This window comes from Panthera pardus, unplaced genomic scaffold, assembly GCF_024362965.1.
Source record: "Panthera pardus isolate Hobbes unplaced genomic scaffold, ASM2436296v1 HiC_scaffold_16, whole genome shotgun sequence".
Lineage (NCBI taxonomy): Eukaryota > Metazoa > Chordata > Mammalia > Carnivora > Felidae > Panthera > Panthera pardus.
The window spans coordinates 129,803,193-129,818,565 of NW_026526721.1; the positions used below are offsets into that span (position 1 = coordinate 129,803,193).

The following is a 15,373-nucleotide window of genomic DNA, read 5'->3' on the forward strand; positions in this document are numbered from 1 at the left end:
ATGTATATATTTCAAGAAGATTTCTTAATAACAAAAAAAACTGTGGACAGTTTTTGGCACCTGCAACTGGATTGTTTTTTGATTTTTTAGAAAGAGAGAACGCGCACGCAAGTACGGGAGAAGGGCAGAGGGAGTGAGAGAATCTTAAAAGGGATCCATGCTCAGCACGGAGCCCTGCTGAAGCTGACGCAGGGGTCAATCCCATGACCCTGGGATCATGACCTGAGCCAAAATTAAGAGTTGGATACTCAACCCACTGAGCCACGTGGGTGCCCCACATATTGTTACCATTGTTTTACTACCTGCCTTGTGAATGTATGAGAGTTACTGGTTAATGTATTTGAATCTTCAGATAAACTACTGATTTGGAAGGTGGCTGTATGAATAGGTGGAGAGTGCTATGCCCAGTTGTGGGCTGCAAAGACAGAATGCATTTAAGGTGGCTAGTAGAACTTTGATCTTAAAGTAACAGTGGGAATCCTAAAAGAGTTTCAGTTGGCAGTGGGAAAATGAATAATTTAATACTGAGAGCAGTCAGATTACAATAATAATAGCTCTACTTTTGGAGCACCTACTGTATACCTGGCATTATGCTAATCACTTTACATACATTATTTCATCTGCTTATCATAGCAACTCTTCAGACTAGGTATTAAGTACCCTGCTCACGGTCACACACTTAGTTAGCAGAGAAGCCAGAATTTGAACCTGGAAGGAACTACATGTCTCCTTGATAGAATCTTTTTTTCCATTATACCTCACGAATAAGACTAGACATTAGAGAAGATGTCTCATTCTGTACAAAAAGCTTGTGTTCTATATAAAGGAGTCAGTGGGTCAAGAAAGTGGATGGATGAAAGGGGCCAATCTGAAAAGGCTATACACTCTATGATTCTAACTATATGGCATTCTGGGAAAAGGCAAAACTATGGAGACAGTAAAAAGATCAGTGGTTGCCAAGGGTTAGCGGGGAGGCAGGAATGGATAGAGAGAGCACAGAGGATTTTTAGGGCAGTGAAACTACTCTGTATGATACTATAATGGTAGGTCCATGCCATTATATATTTGTCTAAACCCACAGAATATGCAACATGAAGAGTGAACTCTAATGTCAACTATGGACTCTGGATGATAATGATGAGGCAATGTAGGTTCCTCAGTTGTAACAGATACACTCTGGTGGGGCACTTTGATGAGGAGAAGGATACGCAGGTGGGGGAAGAGGGGATATAGGAAATCTTTGTACCTGCTTCTCAGTTTTGCTGTGAATCAAAAAATAAATTGTTTTGAAAAATGAATTATTTAAGAAAAATAAAATAAAACAAGAAAAAGAGAAAAGAGATGGACACAGGCATGAGTCTACAAGGATAGGAGCTGTTAGAAGAGATAATACCTCCTAGAGATAGGAAAGACCACTTAGAACAGCACAAGGGAAATGTGAATTCCAAGGAACCAGTTAATGCATTGGGAAAAGCAGAATTCAGGAAGACATTGAAGAATGAGCTATCTTTATCAAAAAGTTGATAAAGTCCTCACAACATACTTCCAACACTACCTGAACACAAAGCCATGTTCCAGTAGTCTATTCCTTCTTTTTTTCCCACTGTTTTTTTAAACTTGCATCTCATATATATATGCTCTGTCTTCTACGTTGCTTTAATAATTGGTCTACTCACAACGTGTAAAATTAGAGGGACAATTTATTAAGCTGTGCATTTATGGTTTGTAAATTTCCTATACATGAGTAAAATTTACTTAAAAATAGAAGGAAAATATGATTCTTTATGGAGGTTGAAATAAATCAGGGATAGTATATTCACTGATCCTTAATAGATTCAAGCATTCTCCAGCTAAAGGTATTATAAGTAGTAAAAACAGCTCTGGGCTAGGGGATAGAAAACTGGCATTTTGGCCCCAGTTCTGTGATTAGAATAACTGTGTGACATGGGTAAGGTGCCAGTTCTTTCTGAACTTGAATTTTCTTATATGTAAAAAAGAATGTCCACAAATCCTTGTTAATGTTCAGTATGGTTGAACATAGAGCAACTCTTGTCCTCAAGCTGATCCCATAACAGATACTAAAACAGAACTGTAATTCTTCCCCAACTGTAAATTCTCCTTACCTGATATTTAAGAGTGGAGCTTGGAAAACATTTTCTAAAGAGGGCCAGATGGTAAATATTTTAGGCTTTGCAGGCCATGTAGTCTCTGTTGCAACTACTCAACTCTGCAGTTGCACTGAAAGCAACCACACACTATATGTAAATGAATGAGCTTGCCTGTGTTCCAATAAATCTTTATTTACTGAAACAAATGGTCAAGCCACATTTGACGCAGAAGACATAGTTTGTCCTTTCCTGTTCAAGGACATGACTTTGTGGCAGTCAATACACTTTCCCTTCAGTATATATAGGGGAAAACCAATGTTCATAATAATTAGATAAATAGGGCACTGCAGAGTTGGAAGTGAAAGGAAGGAAGGAAGGAAGGAAAAGGAAAAAAAAGAAAGAAAGAAAGAAAAAAGAAAGAAAAAGAGAAAAGAACAGAACAATGGAGGGAGGCAGGAGATGAGAGAGAAAATGAAAAAGAAGGAAGGAAGGAAAATGGAAGAAGGATGGAGGGCAAGAGTGGAGAACTTTGTAAAAGAGCATTGGGAGAGAAGATTGGGTGTATCTGTCATGAGGGTGGGGCATTGTCAGATTGGAAAAGGCTTGGCTTTGGCATGGAGCTAGCAGCTAAGTTTGGAGAGACTAGCTGGGGCATGCACGTGTGTGTGTGTGTGTGTGTGTGTGTGTGTGTGTGTGTCTGCCTGCGTGTGTTTGTGTGTGGTGTGTAATACTAAGGCACACTCGTCACCTTGTGAAAGAGGTGGCATGGTGTACTTGAACCTAGTATGGTGCCAGGTACCAAGGGGAAACTCACTGAATATTTGTGGAAAAGGGAAGGAGAGGAGGGATTGCCCTCATTTTATAGATGAAGAAATTCCAAGCCAGGGCCCTGATGCTGTGTGAGGTTGAGGAAGTCATTGCTGTTTTCCTAAGGAATCTGCAAGGAAACAGAATTCAAAGAGAAGGACATTGAATTTCACTCCTGAGAGAAGCTTCCAATATCTTCATAGGTCCAATCCTCCTCAGAGAAGGTGGAAAGTGTTGGTGGCTTCTGGGGGATTCCCGGTAGCCCAGGCCGCCATGAGGCCAAGTGTTACCATAAAGGTTATCCTGTGGAGATGGGAGATGGGCCTGCAGTGCTTATTTTGGCTCCTTTTGCCATGAGTTCAGAATCAGAGGCTGTGCTATTCCTATCTCACAGTCTCCCTCTTACTTTCTTCCTTTTGATTCTGAATTCCGATGTGGCGGGTAAGAGGGAAGAAAGCTGAGGAGACACTTCTGCACTTGGAGCACAGAATCAGATTCTGGGCCTCTCTCCTGGAGCTGGCTGGCTATCTTGAGAAGATGGGCCAGGGTTTAGGAAAGGGAAATTTGGACTGTGTCTCAGGGAGGACGATATCCTCTCTGTGCCATCACGTAGAAGAAGGAGACCTGGAGTTTTAGGGAGTCTTGGAAACTTGGGATGTGATTAAATTGATTAGCCAGCAAATCTGTAAAATTTCACACAATCCACGCACTTAATATAGAGCTGGATTACGGTTTGCACTAATTCATTAATTTTGTTTCACAAGCTAAAAATTTTGCTATGCAAATGTATGCAAATCATATAGAAAAATAACGTTGTTAGCCAAGTGCACCAGCACCTGTTGGGGTTTTTCTCTGTTTCTTTGGTTTTGTTTGTTTGTTTGTTTCATTGGAACTGTGCCACTGGGGTGAAAAGCGAGGTAATAAATACATTCAATATTAGAACTTGTGTATTGAAAAAGATTCTGAAAGATGATTGGAAGGCTTTCTCCTTTAACAAATACTGTGGTGATTGGCATGTCTTTTTTCCTCTTTTTCTTCCTAAAACAGAATGAAGAAGATGAGCAACATTTATGAGTCGGCTGCCAATACGCTGGGAATCTTTAACAGCCCCTGCCTGACCAAAGTTGAGCTGCGTGTGGCGTGCAAAGGCATTTCCGACAGAGATGCTCTTTCCAAACCAGACCCCTGTGTCATCCTCAAGATGCAGTCCCACGGGCAGTGGTTTGAGGTAGGCATGTCCAAGGCAATGGACTGGAGGGTTGATTCAGAAATGCTTTTGCATTTCCTTTCTTCAGGTGGTTTATTTTGATGAGATAGAAAATTCTTGAAATGAATACAATCATATTTCTGCTTGCATTGTGATGCTTTGACGCGACTGCTTTAATGCTGTGGATATTTTGACATTTACCCTTAATCTTTGTGTTCATTGTAGACTTAGTGACCCTTGGGGAAGAGCAGGGAGGAGTGCCTGACAGAAGCCACATGACATAACATTTATTTTTTGGAGCGAAAACTTAATATTAGCTACATTTTATTGGATACTCACCAAGGGTCAGGCACTGTTCCAAGTGCTTTATGTAAAAATAACTAATTTGCTCGTCACAACAATCCTGTGAGGAAACAGGTGAGGAAACACAGAAAGGTTAAGGATGTGCCCAAGATCATTCAGCTTGTAAGTGGAAAATCTGATACTTACAACCAGGCTGCTGGGCTCCAGAGCCAGAGCTCTTTCTTGCTATTTTATACTGATGGTGGGTACCAGTGTGGTCTTTGGTGGTTTGTGTGGCAACACTGCAGGTTGAATTCTGCAGTTGGGTTTGTTAATTGATTTAAAAGTTGAAACAGATTGGATGAGGACTCTTTTTTTTAATGTTTATTAATTTTTGAGGGGGGGAGGGAGGGAGAGAATGAGCAGGGGAGGGGCAGAGAGAGGGAGACAGAGGATCCTCAGAGGGGCTCCAACTCAGGAACCATGAGATCATGACCTGAGCCAAAGTCAGATGCTTAACTGACTGAGCCACCCAGATGCCCCTAATGAGAGCTATTTTTTAAGTTCTATTTTGGTTTGGTTTTCCTTTTTCCTAAGTACCTGGTCTGAGGAAGCAATGTCTTTTTTTTTAACTTTTTTTAATGCTGTCTTATTTTTGAGAGAGAGAGACACACACACACAGTATGTGAGTGGGGGGGGGGGGGCGCAGAGAGAGAGGGAGACACAGAATCTGAAGCAGGCTCCAGGCTCTGAGCTGTCAGTACAGAACCTGACACAGAGCTTGAACACACAAACCATGTTTTAAGTTGCACACTTAACTGACTGAGCCACCCAGGCGCCCCTGAGTAAGCAATGTTTTAAAGATCTGGTGTGAGGTGAATAGTGGGATGGAGAGGAGGGGTGGGAGTTGGGGAGATACAGCAGAGGGAGCAGTAATTATCATCTCTAAGGGAACCAGGTACTCCGTGGAATTTGGAGAAGGGGTTTGAAGCCATGCTGAGCAGAGCACTGGTAGAGGTTACTATCAACTTTGGGTCCATTACAACAAACTCCTCCAGTCTTCAGTACTTCTTCCAACTATTTGCAAATAGCTGGAAGATGCTGTTCCAGGAGGTAAAAGCTTCCATTCCACAGAAGAAAGAGGGCTCAAAAGCAGCCTGTTTGCTTATTCTTACATATGTGATAAAAGCCACTTCTCTGAAGGGGAGGTTTGGTCGGGGTGAGTGAGCACATGGAATTCAGGTGGAGGCATCTTGCCTGGAGGAATGCAGGACAGATGAGCAGTCTGGGGGTCTTGGACTTAAGACTTTTCCAGTGCTTATATTGTAAACGTAAAATAGCGTTCATAGGTCTCTTAATGTGTAATGTGTTTTTTTCCCTTCTAAATAGTCTCATTGACTCTGTTGATGGGTTTTATGGTTTTTAACTTTTTATTTAACAAAATGAAATGGCAGCCTGCATTAGGGAAAACATTACTCTTTGAAAATGAGAGGAAAGAAATTAGAAAGAAATTCATCTCCTAATGCCCCCTTTGCATAAGACAACTATTATTTGTATATATGTCTTTTCCTTCTGGCATTCATATTCTCACATGATTCTTATGCATGTAAAATTTTCTTTCCTCATTTTATTACCTAGTAGTATATATTTTTCTATATTGGTGTAATATTAATCATTACAATTTTTAAAGTTGCATAATATCCCATCACATGAATTTATTTACTAATTTTCCTGTTTTTTTCCACTTTGAAGTTGCTTCCCAAAATACCCTATTTTAGGGGCACCGGGGTGGCTCAGTCAGTTGGGCGTCCGACTTCGGCTCAGGTCATGATCTCACGGCCCGTGCGTTTGAGCCCCACTTCAGGCTCTGTGCTGTCAGTTCGGAGCCTGGAGCCTGCTTCGGATTCTGTGTCTCCCTCTCTCTCTGCCCCTCCCCGACTCACGCTCTGTCTCTATCAAAAAATGAATAAACGTTAAAAAAATAAAAAAACAAACAAACAAAAATACCCTATTTTAAACTGCAATGAGTATCTTTGTGCATAATGCTGTTCCCTACTTTTCCATGAGTTCCTAGGAGAGATTGTCCAAGTGGAACTACTGGTACAAAGATAGGAAACTTTGGGGGCTGTGATACGTATTGCCACATTGCTTTTCCAGAGTGCTGTATTACAGTGTTACTCAAAGTATGGTCTGCACACAGCTACCAGCTCACAAACTCTGTTAGCAGTGCGCAGATAAGAAACTTGTGCCACAGTGTAAATTGATTCCCCGCTTCGTTCATCTAAACAGTCTTACTCTTTAAAAACAATAATGTCAGCTGATCTTCCAGCATACGGAGCAATAGGCTGATTTATAATCTGGCACTTTGAGAAACACTTCTGTAATCTAGTTTATACTCTTAACAGTATGCATTCAGGATACAGTCAGAACAACAGAGCCCATGCTAGGTAGCTAATAAAGGATTTAATTCAGGTACCTAGTAATAAAGGAGTTGGAAATGCTGAGAAACTAAATAGGGACAGTGAGGGAATGCAGGCATCAATGACAGGAACCTGTTACTTTGCTTAGGGTGGGGCAGTAGTGTGCCCAGGCCATCTTGTATAGGTTTGTGAAAGCTGACTCTTACGTATTCGGGAACTTTGCACACAGTTGTGGTGTTGGTATTTAGACCACAGACTTGGCAGATATTTCTAATCAGGGCTCGACTCCCACTCAGAGCCATTTGGTAAACATTTATCAGCACACCACTGGGCCAGAGGGGCCAGAGGGGGAGGTGGGAGTACTGGAACCAAACACCTATCTAGCAGAGGCTGGATCCATGGAAGGAAGGCCTGTCTTGTGGGAGCCAGGAAGATAGAGGAGATGTGGATAGTGCTGGAAATGCTGCCTGCAAGGGAGGTGAGGGTACCCTGGTATCTGCCTGCCTGTTGCTCTCATGTATCTCACTGTGCCTTCCACTGACCAAACCTTGATAGAAGCCCATTGACAAGGTTTGCAGGGAAAGAGTACAGAGTGCACTTGAGAGCAAAGATGTACATGGCCAGCACATAAACCTTCGACAACTCACAGTAACTTGGATCATCATTCCCTGTCTCATCAAGTAATGCATGTTTGTTTAACGCTAACACCTACTTTTCAGTACAAATTCAGCAAATTCTAGGAGTTAGAAGCACACCTATGCTACAAGTTAAAAGCATCTGACAGTCTATTTAAACCATGTAGCGACTACTATCCTTGCTTAGTGAAGGCTAGCAAACATGGACACAGGGATAAGATTTATTGATGCATTTACCTGTGTCTACCCCCTACAATACATCTGGATTTGCAGAGAGATTTCCATGTACACTGTTAGAGAACTGAGAGAAATCCTTGCAGAATAGAATTCATGCTGGCTGTGTGCATGTCTTTTTTTTTGTGGGGAAATCTGGTAATTGATTAAGTGGAGAAAAAAACAAAGAGGCTAAGCTGATTTGCATAATGAAGAGATTGTTGGGGGGGATGTGACAAGGTGAGAGAGAGAGAAAAGCAAGGGGAGCATATCTTTCAGAGGGAATTTTAAAGTTTGGCTAAGGGGCGCCTGGTGGTTCAGTTGGTTGAGCAGTTGACTTCAGCTCAGGTCATGATCTCGTGGTTCATGGGTTTGAGCCCCAGGTCGGGCTCTGTGCTGACAGCTCAGAGCCTGGAGCCTGCTTCCGTTCTGTATCTCCCCCTTTCTACTCCTCCCCTGCTTGTGCTCTGTCTCTCTCTAAAATAAATAAACATTAAAAAATTTAAAAAAAATAAATAAAGTTTGACTAAAGAGGCTCTCCAGTCAGCACTGTCCACTGGAACTTGCTGCAGTGATAGAAATGTTCCCCATCTGTTGTATCGGACAAAGTAGTCATTACCACATGTGGCTACGAGCACCTGAAAGGTGGATAGTGTAACTGAAGAACTAAAATTTTAAAATATTTAATTTAAATTAATTTAAGAGTAATTGTAAGTAGTATGGTTCCAGAGTCTTTTGGTGTGCTAGAGAATTTGGCTGGGTGGGTGGGGAAGAGGAGAGTTTGTAAAATGTTAGAGTAGGCTCTTAATTTTACAACTTCACTGGGTTTGGGGAGATGTAACTAGAGTTTTGACATTTCTTTTTTATTGTGATTGCTGGCCTCTGCTTTTCATAATGGAACTGCAGCAGGGAAAGGGCCCCGTTTTGCCCTGGTTCACAGCTCAGGTTACTACTGCAGTAGTTAGAACTGCTTTCAGATGGCCTTCCCATATGGAAGTGAACTGTTTGCTCTTTTAATATGCTGTAGCTTGTTAGCCCTGGAAAAAGAACATTGGCCTCTAAAGTGATCATGACACTGTAAACCTGATTTTTAGACTCAAAAAGACCTACAGTCTGACCTCCTGTGCTGTTAATAGTATTAAGGGTCAATGAGGATAAATCTATGTCTTTGAAATATTGGAAATCAATTGTACTGAAATGCACAAGAGACGGTTGCTCTTTGCAGATGCACGGAGTTTGGAATGAATATCTGAGGACTGAGAAAAGAGAGAGGATGCTTTTGTTTCCTCCCAGAATATGGAGATGGGATGGTATTCTTGTTGGGTGAAACTTTCAGCAAATCTTCAATGGCCATGATTATAAGTGTTAGAAAAGAAGGAAAAAAAAATACTTGTTAGTTGGATGTACATTCCAAACAGAATTTCCAAGTTACCATTTAATTTCCCTAATTTAGAATCATACTCATTAAAAAAAATCCTCCCTGCACTCACACCTAGCCATATGGGGCAACAGTGTATGGTACAGTTCAGTGTAATGATATTTAGACCATATTCCATTATCCAATGAAGAGTGGAAATAATTTCCTCCTGCCTTCTGGTGAGTACTGATGTGTTCACTAACTTTTGGAACCAGGCAACATATCCAAGTGGGAAAAATTAATACTTCTCAGGGATTCAAAAGACAAGGGCCCTTGTGAACTAAAGACTTGTATTCAGTTTCCTAGAGCATATGCTGTATCCCTTGGGTACACTGGATATTCTCCATGAAGCAGAGCTAAGCCCGCAGTGCCATGGCCCTTGGCAGAAATCCTATAAGTGGCATGTACTTGTCCTTATTGGAAAAAGCCAAATTATTCCCACATTGCCAGGATGTTGCTCTAATCACCTTTAATTCCATTTTTACATTTAATTTTAATACACAGTGTTTGAGTTTCTCTATAGGAAGCTCTAAGTAATTCTGAGAACTAATTACCCTTGGATCAATTCCATTATGAAAACATGTTATGATGAATCATGTGCTTTGGTAGATTGTTGATAATAATAATAATTGTTAGTAGCAATTAGTGTGGTTATCTAATAATTATCAGTGCACCCTGATGCAAGATTATTATTGTTTATAATAATATATCCATATAGCACTTTATATTCACGAACGCCATCTACTTACATTATTTCATTTGCTTCTTATAATAGCCTCATGAGAAGGTGTTACAGACATTGAAATTAATTCTAGTACATATTGGGTATCATGATAGAATCTGGTTTGTATCCTCAAAGACCTCAGAGTCTAGTAGAAGAACTCTGTCTTAGAGAGGGAGGGCTGGCGGCTTGGAAGATTATGTGACTTTGAGGAAGAGGGCTCAAAACAAGGTCCGGACTTAAATTAACTCTTCCTTCCCCTGAATGTGCAGTGGGTAGATGTTTTATGGCGTCTCAGCCTATCTATAACCAGTGTGGTGGGTGGACCTACACTTGTGGTTCTTAAGATTGCAAGATGTCTTTCAGCAATAACCATCAGGGAACTTTGAAAAAATAAAGGTTTGTTGCTTACAGGACCTAGAAATTAGATAGAACACCTGGGGCTACTCAGCAAGGTCTTGGGTAGAATGAGAGAGAGGGAGTGTGCACATGAGCCTGGGGTTCTGTTTTTATTGGGGTTGAGCGTGGGGGCCTAGAGTTTTGCAGGCCCACTCTTTGTTGATGAATTTAAAACGTAAGAGGAAATTCAAAGTGCAGGAAGAGGAAAAAAACAAGGGGACCAAATGGTCACTATTCAAAATCAATCAAGGTTTCTAAAACAAAAGAGCATCAGTGGGGGAGGTGGCCTGGCTCTTTAGGAAGTCAGTGGCTGCCTGTGTGTTTATTTGAGATAGTCCTCTTTGAAGTGGATACTTCTTTGAAAGCCTGAACAGTGGAAGCTTAAATCAGGTACCAGCTTTGCAAAACAGAAAAAACATGTCAGGGCTTATGCTACAGTAGACCATCTCAAGGGTGCAGAGGTTACCTTTATGTGGGATGGGGATAAAAATAAATCACTCTTCCACCTCTCCTTACTTTCTGTCCTCTCTCCCCACTTCCTATCCATCCACATGTCGGGTGTGTTTGCCATATGATCTTTCATCCCTGCTAGCAGGCAGCACTGAAGGGGAAATAGGAGTCTGTCGGGGGGGGGGGGCTTGCCCCCTCCCAAATAAGTGGGATGCGAATTTTTGCAGCAATTCCCTTTTGGTTAGAGGGCTTATGGAAGAATTCCATAGAACAAGACCCATTTGTGCTCGGGACAGTAGTGAGCCATCACCCGTTTGTGTGTGAGCCAGGAAGGTGAAGCCCTAAGTAGCAGCTTTGCATGTAACCTGTAACAGAGATCATCAATTTTCCTTTACTCCAGAGTGCTAAAATTTTGTGAAAATAGGTCAGGCAATATGAACACTTGGGTGATGACAAAATAAAGTAACCATCTATATGTGTTAACACCAGCTTGGAATTAGTCCTTTTACATATATTCTTTCTAATCCTCACAACTACCCTGCAAGGGAGACTTTACTAACCAGGTAAGGAAACTGAGGCTGGGCAGTATTAACAAATCACCTGAGGCCACACAGCTAATAAATAGGAAAGCTGGAATCTGGTTGATTCCAAAATCTATATTCTTTTCACCTTAACCTGGGATTACGACTTGAAGCTCAAGACCTCTGTCCCACACATAATTTTGTTCAGACTTCATGGTGTTCAAGCAGGTCTGCACTGGTTGACAAAACTTAAAGATCAGGAGTTTTATTTTCTCATAAAACTCCAGATTTCTGCTTTCTTTAGAATAACCAGAAAAACTAGCAGCATGGAATCTTTAATTTTTTTTAATGTTTATTTATTTTTGAGAGAGAGACAGAGTGTGAGTAGGGTAGGGGCAGAGAGAGAGGGAGACACAGAATCTGAAGCAGGCTTCAGGCTCTGAGCTGTCAGCACAGACCCCGATGTGGGGCTTGAAACTACAAACCACGAGATCATGACCTGAGCTGAATCTGAACACTTAACTGACTGAGCCACCCAGGCGCCCTTGGAAACTTTAATCTGTGTGCAACAATGAGCTGAACGTGGGTAGCAGCTGCCTGTATCCAGAGTCTGAGTCTGTCCTCCTGCATCCTGCTAGCCAGCCTGTCCCATCATTTGCCCTCCTAGCCTGGCCCCTGGAAGTATTTGAGTTTAGACTACACTCCTGTACCTGCCTGGGCTGGGTCTCTCAAACATAATTAACCTCTCAGTTGTGGACACAGACAAGAGCTGAAAAAATGAAAATTAAGTCAATTAAAGCATTCCCTCTGGATATCACAAACAACCTCCTTTCTTGAAAGATTTTCTGTTCACACTTTGCTGACTTGTAGCGTTTTGGTGGCTGACACCTAGCATGACAGATGATAAAAAACAACAGTTTTCTTCAGTTGTTCACAAAGTTTTCACTCCAGTTTCGCCTCAGACTCCCACTCGGGAAAACTTTGATGTTGTTTTCTACCCCCCCCCCCCGCCTTAACAAGTCCTTAATAAGAATAATTTCTTTCCTCTAAAAAGGTGATGTTAGAAATCTTACCCCAAGCACTGAATAGAAAACAAAATGAAATATTAGAACCAAAAAATGTTTCCTCCTTGCTGCCTGAGGTCACTTCCCTTTGACCAGAGCCTGCAGTTGCCTGCTGTTCAGTCTGTAAGTGATGTACTTGGGTGAAAAGAGAGAAGAAAAATGCATTGCATACGATGCGACTGAGTGGCTTTCTTATCACTGAAATCTCAAAATTGTCAATGTCATGGTGTTTGAGAGCGGAATTGCACAAGATGGAAATTTGGGTCTGCAAATGAGGGAAAAACAATTTGAACTGAAATCCTGTGTTGACTATTAATTAATTAACTCTTGTGTGTCTCAGAGAGGATTTATCAGTTGCAAGAATAATGCCTATCCTCCTGCAGCGAGGAAAGCATCGTGCCATGGGCTTCATTCCCCCCTTAGCTTGTAGAACTGGCAAGCCACAGTTGAACATCTAGACTGAGCCATTGGTTACCATGGCTTTTTATAATGTACCTTGAGTCTCATGATGAGTATTTGAAAGATGGAATTACAGTTCAGGGAAAGAGCTTCTGGAAGCGTTTATGATTTAGAGCCCTCTGCCTCTGGCTTAAACAACCTTCACCCTCTCCAGGAAGATGTTTTCAACATACTTCCTGGGTTCCTGTTTTAATGTTTAAACTAGACTCACTACTGATAATTGTGTCCTTAAGAAAATCATCTTTCTTTTATAATTTCAATCCATTTAATATTTTTAAAATTAATTGTAATGGTGGTTTATTAATGATGATACCTTGGGGTGCCTGGGTGGCTCAGTCAGTTAAGCATCTGTCTTCGGCTCAGGTCATGATCTCAAGGCTCGTGAGGTCAAGCCCATTGTCAGGCGCTTTGCTGATAGCTCAAAGCCTGGAGTCTGTTTTGGATTCTGTGTTTTCCTCTCTACCCCTCCCCCACTTGCACTCTGCCTCTCTCTCTCTCAAAAATAAACAAACATTAAAAATTATTAATGATGATACCTTGAAATATGCTGAGAATGGTTATACAGTATATGAGATAATCTCCTAAGCACTGTGTATGTGTCATCATATTTAATTAGTAAAACAACCTTATAATTTGGACTCCATATATACTTTATATAGAGGCACAGAAGAGTTAAGTAATTTGCTCAAGGGGAGCACAAGTAGTAAGTAGAGGAGTCATGACAGATTGAACCCAGACTGTCTGTCTCTAGAAACTACGCTGCCACTATCCTTCACTGCCCTCCTCTGAGAAAAATGAGTACCATTCAGTGTCTGAGTGTCCGCCATGTGCCATGGGCTAAATCTTCACATGCATTTTCTATGACCCTCATGACAGTATTAGAAGGTAGAGACTGTGCTTACCCATTTCACAGGTGAGAAAACTAACACAGAGAAAAGTGCATGTCCAAGGTCACAAGACTAGGAAGAAGTGGTGATGGTATTTGAACCCAGAGCTTTGTGTCTCCAGTGCCCATGTTGTCTCCATGACTCTGTGTCTCTCCCATCCTGGCCTCTGTGGAGGTAGAGTAACCGCATATAATGCTACTAATCCTTAAGATGAACATGTTTTCCTCTCCTCAGAGAATCCATTAACTCATTTAAAACTGTTTGCATTTATTTTTTTTAACAGAAATTAGATTTGCTTTGGTAAATACCTGAAACATCCTTGTAATCTCCTAATTTGTACAATTTTAGCCTGACTTCCTAAAGGTTCCCCAAGGTGCATGCATAGGGGCTCTCAGCTGAGGCTATGGGGCCAGACTACCTAGAATGAAGTCCTACCCCAGCCGTTGTTAGATGTACCAATGGGCAAATTAGCCAAAACTTTCTGTGCCTCAGTCTCCTCACCTATAAAATAGATATCATAATGGTACCTGCTACCATTATGAGGATTCAATGACTCGATACCTGTTGAATGCTTGTAAGTGTCATTGATACAACAGAGTCAGTGATCAATAACTGCTATGATTAAGGAACATTTGTCATTTTTCAAGAATTGTTTTCTAAAGAAAGATGTGCTGGTTGGTCCTCAAGTGTTCTGACAATTGATGCCCTGTGGCTAGAGGCTGAGCAGTAGAGACATATCAGGAGGTCATTGGAGAAGTAAATTCTAGGACACTAAAGCTGTGACTGTTTTATTGACTTTGCATCCCTCGTGCCTACCACAATGCCTGACACAAGAGATGCTTGTAATTCAGTAGTTAGATGGATTTAATTTCCATGGTCCATTTCCCCATGTTCACCTCCAAAGACCCTTGGATTTTTGAGGACTGTCCTGTTCTCATTTAGGAGAATGAGAACTCAGCTAATTAGAACTCACCTACACCACTAGGCTTATCCCTTTTACATGGAGGTAGGATTATTGGTGCCCGAGGCAAAAAGTTTGATTTGAAGGGATTTTCTTTATGTGTTTGTGTGTAAACTATTCAGGCAGTATTGTAACTATGTTGAATGGAGTCATGAGATGATATTGGAAGGACATTTCCTACCACTCAGGGATGAGGAGTATGGAGCCCTTTGTTACCAGGCTCTGTTAGCCTCTGTTTCCTTCCTTACATCCTTTTAGCTCTAAACTTCTTTGTGCTCCCCTTCTTTTCCTCTCTCCCTTTTTCTTCTTCCTCTGGGGAGAGTGAAACTGAGACAGGCAAGGAGAGCTATAGCTACAGTTAGTGTTGGAGACTGGGGTCTCCCTGTGTCTTCTCTCCTCCACCCTAGGCGCCATCTGGACTTATCCTCCTGGATGACTTATCCACCTCCCGGATCTCTCGCTGAGACAATATGGGAAACAGTAAATTATTTGCTGAAAACACAACTTCCTTCCACCTAGTTTTCTCCTCTGTCTGCTTCAGAAGCAACTGAGTATAGAGGAAGTAGCAAGTTTTTTTTGTTGGCTCTCAGGGATTAAATGTTTTTTTTAAGGCATTTTATTTTTTTAAGTTTATGTATTTATTTTAAGAGAGAGAGAGAGAGTGAGCACACACGCAAGAGCATGCAAGCAGGGCAGTGGCAGAGAGAGAGGGAGAGGGAGAGAGAGAGAAAGAGAGAGAGACAGCATGCAAGCAGGGCAGGGGTAGAGAGAGAAGGAGAGAGAGAGAATCCCGAGCAAGCTCTGCACTATCAGCATGGAGCC

The 15,373-nt window shown here is 41.6% G+C and overlaps 1 protein-coding gene across 3 annotated transcripts in view; it reads left to right on the forward strand.

The window, feature by feature from the left end:
* CPNE4 (copine 4) overlaps nucleotides 1–15,373 on the forward strand; it is a 492,605-nt gene that overhangs the window by 136,961 nt on the left and 340,271 nt on the right. For all 3 annotated transcript variants that reach the window (XM_019436433.2, XM_019436425.2, XM_019436441.2), the window contains one exon: nucleotides 3,963–4,143. In XM_019436433.2, coding sequence (XP_019291978.1) covers nucleotides 3,963–4,143 — 181 coding nt within the window. The remainder of the gene's footprint in view (nucleotides 1–3,962; nucleotides 4,144–15,373) is intronic.